Below are 6354 nucleotides of genomic sequence, written 5' to 3'. Positions count from 1 at the left end.
GAATGTTGGAACTTTACTCATCAAATTCAATCAAAAAAGGAATAACATACACACTCAATTGGGTAAAGAAATCTATCTTACCCTACAGGAGAGGAGATTAGGGGAAGGAAATAAGAGAAGAGTAGGTGTTCATACAAGGCAAGGTGGACTGGAGAATGGGGTAATTAGAAGCAAAACACTTTTGAAGAAGCACAGGGTGAAAAGAGAGAGAAAATAGAATAAATGGGGCAAAATAGCAGTTAGCAATCACAACTGTGAAAAATCCTTGAAGCAAGTTTTTCTGATAAAAGCCTCATTTTTCAAATGTATACAGAAACGAATCAAGTTTTTTAAAATGAGAATCAGTTCCCAATTGGCTAGTGATCAAAAGATATGAAGTCAGTTTTCAGATGAAGTAATCAAAGATATCTATAGCCATATGAAAAACAAATGCTACAATGAACAATTTATTAGAAAAAGGCACATTAAAACAATCCTGAGATATGACCTTACACTTATTGTCCCAAGGCTATCTTCCATTGTCTGATAGATAGATAGATTGATAGATGAATGGACGGATGGATAAATAGATAAATCTTGTCAATGGACCCAAATGGTTCTGCAGGAGAATGTAAGGCTGGTGACTTTGCCCAGTCCTCCTTCACTTAAATCCAATTTACTTGCATGGCATGGCATCATCTTCCTGACGTCATGGTCGTCTTCGAGAATAAAGGACAAACAACCTCATACTTATCAGATTGGCTAATATGACAGAAAAGGAAAATGATAAATGTTAGAGAGGACGTAAGAAAATTGAGACACTAATGTACCATTACAGTTGTGAACTGATGCAACCATTATGTAAAAATATTTGGAACTATGTCCAAATACTTATAACAACTCCTTTCTAATGACAAAGAATTGGAAATTCAGGAAATATCCATCCATCACTTGGGGGATAACTGAACAATTTGTGGCATACAATTGTGATGGATTACTATTATTATATAAGAAATGATGAAACTAGAAGCTCTCAGAAAAACTTGGAGAGATTTACTTTAACTGTTTCAAAAAACTGAGTAGAACCAGGAGAACATTATATGAATAGCAATATTGTAAGATATTCTATGATGTTCAACTCACATATGTGCCTTCTGTCTATATATACTCAACTGTCCTAATAAGGAGAAAGTTCTTATGAGTTATAAGTATCATCTTCCCATGTAGGAATGTAAACAGATTAATTTTATCAAGCCTCTGATGATTTCTCTTCCCTGTTTACCTTTTTATACTCCTCTTGGATCTTATATTTGAAAGCCAAAATTTTTATTCAGCTTTGGCTTTTTCAACAAAGTAGACTTTGAAAGTCCACTATTTCATTGAATAATCATTCTTCTCCCCCATCCCCTGAATACTTAGTTTTGCTGGGTAGGTGATACTCAGTTGTAATTTTAGCACCTTTGTCCTCTGGAATATTATAGTCTAAACCCATTGATCATTTAATGTAGAAGTTTCCAAATCTTGTGGTTCCACAATACTTAAATTGTTTCTTTCTATCTATAATATTTTATCCTTGATCTGGGAGGACTAAAATTTGACTATAATATTCCTGAGAGTTTTCTGTTGGGGATCTCTTTCAGGAAATGATCAGTATATTCTTTAATTTTTATTTTAATCTATAGTTCTAGAATATCAGGGCAGTTTTCCTTAATAATTTCTTGAAAAATAATCATTGCCCTCCAGGAGTCAAATAATTTAAAAATTATTTTTCCTGGATCAGTTTTTTTCCTATTATTTCATATTATCTCTTATTTTTTCATTCTTTTGTTTTTATTTTATTGTTTCTTGATATCTCATAAAGTTATTAGCTTTCATTTGCTCAATTCTAATTTTAAAGGATTTATTTTCTTCACTGAGCTTTTGTAGCTTCTTTTCCATTTGGCCAATTCTATTTCTAAGGAATTCTTATCCTTAGTGAATTTTCGTACTTCTTTTTCCATTTGGCCTAGTCTGGTTTTTTAAGGTGTCATTTTCTTCAGTTTTTTATTTTTTATTTTTAGTGTATGTGTCTCTTTTACCAAATATGTGACTCTTTTTTCATGATTTTCTTGTATCATTTTCATTTCTCTTGTCAATTTTTCCTCTACTTCTCTTACTTGATTTTTAAAATCTCTTTTAAGTTCTTTTATGCTTGATACCAATTTGTATTTTTTTTCTGGGGCTTTGGATAGGAATTTTGACTTTGCTGTTTTCTTCTGAGTATGTGTTTTGATTTTCCTTGTCACCATAGTAACTTTCTTTGGTCAGAATCTTTTTCTGTTATTTGATCATTTTTCCATCCTATTTCTTGACTTTAAACTCTTTGCTAAAGTAGGACTCTGCTTCCAAGGTGAAGGGTGCATTGTTTCAAGCTTTAGGGTTTGTGCAGCTGTTTTCAGGGACCTACAAGTGTTTTAATTCTTTCAAGGTAAGTAGGATCTAAGGAGAGATGTGTTTATTATTCTCCTGGCCTGTGTGGTCTGTGAGTGGCCACAAGCACTCTTTTCTGCCTTGGAACTGTGACAAGGTTTCCTGCTCCATGGTGGCCACAAGCTCTAGTGCTCTTCCTTTCTCTGGGATTGCCATCCAGGACTGCAGTTCAGATCTAAGTATGGGCAAAACAACAGAATCCATTTTCAATGCTAGTAAAGAGACCCCCCTCCCCTTACTGTCTGTGGGCTGAGAGCTCTGGAAGCAACAGCTGTAGCTGCTGATTTAGTAATTCCAAAAGCCTCTTTCTGGTTTTCTGGGGTTTGTTTAGTACTTCCCTCTCACCCAGATGGGATAGACTTTTTGTGCCAAACTTTTAATTTGTTAGGAAAATTGTTTCACTTTAACTTTTTATGGGTTCTGCCACTCCAAGGTTTGTTTTACAGCATTTAAAGGTGTTTCAAGGATTTGGGGGAAGAAGTCAGGCAAGCGCTTGCCTTCTCTTTCCCATTTTGGCTCCATTCCTTCTTGCCTTCCCTATTTTTAAAATGAGGGGGCTTGGATTAGCTAACCTCTAAAGTTTTTTTCCATAACTGCCATTCTTGCCTGGAGGTGTGGGGTTTAGCATCTTTGCAGTAGAAATGGGTGACATTTTGGTGCATTTTTCCTGAAAGAAGGCATTTTGAAATTATGTCCTTCTGCTCCCTCCTCAGGTCTAGGAATTTCCTTAAATGCTATGGAGAGTAAGTTGAGATGTAGGACCTGCATTGGGAACTATCACTTTTCTTTTGTAAAACCCAGCCCTTTAAAGGTATTTCATTTCCCTTTGGGATGGTTCTCTCATGAATATAACCCTGTGCCCTCTTAGGAAGAATATGCCTTTCTTTTTTCTGCTATAGATCTGCTACGTCTGGCAACTGAGGAAAGAGGCGGTAGAGTGCTAGGGGATTTAGATGGCATCCTATTGGGACTGAAAGCAAAGGGAAATTTTCTAACTTTTTTTTTTTTTTTAACAATCCTTCTTCTTGACTCTTGGCTGAACAAATCTAGACTATCCCATTCCTGATTTTATGGCCTCTTTAGTTTGTGAAACCCAAGATGTGGGCAGCTCTTAAAATAGAGGAAAATTTCCTTTCCATTCTAGGTAATCTGGAGAATACCATGAGGAGAAAACTCGACAATGCTGTTATGAGGAAATGGGAAGTTGGAAGGAAGAGAAGAATCTTGTATCTTCCAAATGCAGTGTCTGGAGAGCCAGAATTCTTCTTGGCATTTCCTGAAATCAGGTTTTAGAAATAGTAAAGAGGTCATCTATATGTTGCCTGTTAGTAAAGAGAATATGGTTTAAAAAATCATTCAAAGTCCCACTCAGCAATTAATGCCTACTAACTGAAAAAAGTCCATTAATTCTTACTTCTCAGGATTGTGAAAATCAAATGGGAAAGCATGTGCAAAGTACTTTGCAAATCTTAAAATGCAATGTAAATGCTAATTATTGTTATGCTATTACTTTTGTTATTATGATTCCTCCTGCATTCAGACCCCATTTGTGTGATGGAAGATTAGAGATATTTATAGGTGAAATGCTCCACTGTTAAATCCTTATTTTCTTTTGAATAATAATATTTAGTTATTGCTGGTAGAGCCCACCCACCATGGCGTAAATAGGTTTTATTTTCAGGCCTGCTGCCTCAGTGCTGCAGGAGACTGGTGAATCATCCTTGGCTAATTTTAGAACTAAAGAGCTGAAAACTAGTTGCTAAACAGCACCAGGGGTTTCCATTCGAAGGATTTCAGACCCACAGATGGGGGCCCTTAGCATTATAATTCTGACTCCTAATGTTATTGTCATGGTTTCTGAAATATCAATATAATTTCTTTTCGTGTATATAGTTTTATGAACACCTTTCAAAGTCCTTTGACATTCCTTAGTATACTTGGTTTTCTTATTAGACCTATGATATAGTCAGGATGGGGATTATTTCCCTGTCTTGCAGATGAAGAAACTGAGGCTTACATTAAAGTATTTCTTTTAGATCAAACTGTGAATTATCAATAGGGTCACAATTAGAACCCAGCTATCTCAGAGGTTCAGAAATCTAAAGCAGAAAGGGACCCTGGAAGTCATCAGGTCTTTCCTCTCTCCTCTCCCCTCCCAATTTTAGAGGGAATTCCAAATAAAGAAAATGGTTTGTACACTGTTCCACATGTAGCCAGCAATCATTCTGAGGGAGGGCGATGGAGGTAGGTGGGAGGGGAGGTGGTAGGTATCAGCGATGGCAGATGGGGACCAGCATTTTCCAAGATGTTTATATGGAAATCTCAGCTCGTTGGTGAATGCTTAGCTAGTGTTCAAAGGGAATGTCTGCTCTTTGCTCAGCTCTGTAATAGATACTCTAGGGATACAGAAAGATGACATTCTGTGTTGTTCTAAGTCCAGAAAGAAAAGGTTCAGTCCCTACTTTGAGGTTCAGAGCAAAGAATGATCAGTGAAAGTATACAGAGGGGAGTGCAGTATGGATTCAGATTCTAGCTCTATCACTGCATATGACATTTTGGTCAAATTATTTAATTTCTCTTGCCTTCATTTTCTCATCTGTAAAATGAAACAATTGGACTAGATGTTCTTAATCATTTATGGATTTATAGTCAAGGAAAATTTCATAGAGGCAGTGGGATTTAAGTGAAGCTAAAACTGAGTCCTAAGGTTATTTTCAAATTGTGTCCATCATTGGGTGATCTTTTTTTTTTCTATTTTGTCTTATTTTTTAAAATAATATTTTATTTTTTTCCAATTACATGCAAAAACAATTTTAAACATTAAAATTTTTGAGTTTTCTCCTTCTCCTCCCTTTTGCCTAAGATGATAAGCAATCAGATACAGGCTATATATGTGCAATTATGTGAAACACATTTCCATATTAGTTATTCTGGGTAATAAAACTCAAACAAAAATGAAGGAAAAAAAGAAAGGAAGAAAGGAAAGAAGAAAAAAGAAAGTAAAAATTATATGCTTTGGTCTATATTCAGATTCCATCAGTTTTTCTCTGGAGGTGGATAGCATTTTTCATAATAAGTTCTCTGAGATTGTCTTTTTGCTATGAATAGCTAAGTCATTAATAGTTGATCATTGTACAATATTGCTATTATTATGTACAGTGTTTTTTGGTTCTGCTCATTTAACTCTGCATCAGTTCATGCATGTATTTCCAGGTATTTCTGAAATTATCCTGCTCATCCTTTCTTATAGCACAATAGTATTCAATTACCTTCTTATACCTCAACTTGTTCATCCATTCTCCATTGATGGGCATCTCCTAAATTTCTAATTCTTAGCAACCAGCAAATACCCTTGTGTAAATGGGTCCTTTTCCAATTAAAAAAATTTTCTTTGGTTTACAGAGTGGTATTGTTGGCTAAAAGGGCATATGCAGTTTTATAGCCCTTTGAGCATAGTTCCAAGAATGGTTCACAATTCCACTGACAGTGTATTGATGTCCCAATTTTCCCACATCCCCTCCAACATTTGCCATTTTCCCTTTCTGTCATATTAATCAACCTGAGAGGTGTGAAGTGGTACCTCAGAGTAGTTTTAATTTGCATTTTTCTAATCCCTAATTATTCAAAGCATTTTTTCATGTGCCATTCACCATAAAAAGGGAAACTGTGTGAGAGAATATATGATAGATAATTCAGAGCAGTCTTTCTGTGCCATAGAAATGCAATTTAGTTTTGGCATTTGAGGATAATAGTATCAGCAACTTTAATTAATCTTGGTTGAGATGCTACTCAAGCATAATTCTGTACTATGAACTGCTGTGTACTTTTGTGTCACGATGATCAGCTAAAGGTGAGCTAAGCGGGACCCTCTGTTTGTTCAAGGGCATAGGATTATCAAAGAGGGAG

The 6354-nt window shown here is 35.6% G+C and overlaps 1 protein-coding gene across 8 annotated transcripts in view; it reads left to right on the top strand.

Moving 5' to 3' along the window:
* Window positions 1-6354, top strand: part of SSTR5 (somatostatin receptor 5) — a 360218-nt gene that overhangs the window by 286397 nt on the left and 67467 nt on the right. For 5 of the 8 annotated variants that reach the window (XM_074279703.1, XM_074279705.1, XM_074279702.1 and 2 more), the window contains one exon: window positions 3593-3734. The exons of the other annotated variants lie outside the window; for them this stretch is intronic. In XM_074279703.1, coding sequence (XP_074135804.1) covers window positions 3686-3734 — 49 coding nt within the window. In that variant the 5' untranslated portion in view covers window positions 3593-3685. The remainder of the gene's footprint in view (window positions 1-3592; window positions 3735-6354) is intronic. 8 annotated transcript variants of the gene reach the window in all.

The sequence above is a fragment of the Sminthopsis crassicaudata genome, chromosome 1 (genome assembly GCF_048593235.1).
Source record: "Sminthopsis crassicaudata isolate SCR6 chromosome 1, ASM4859323v1, whole genome shotgun sequence".
Taxonomy (NCBI): domain Eukaryota; kingdom Metazoa; phylum Chordata; class Mammalia; order Dasyuromorphia; family Dasyuridae; genus Sminthopsis; species Sminthopsis crassicaudata.
Note: the sequence above shows the minus strand (reverse complement) of the source record. Positions and strands in the feature narration are given on the sequence as shown.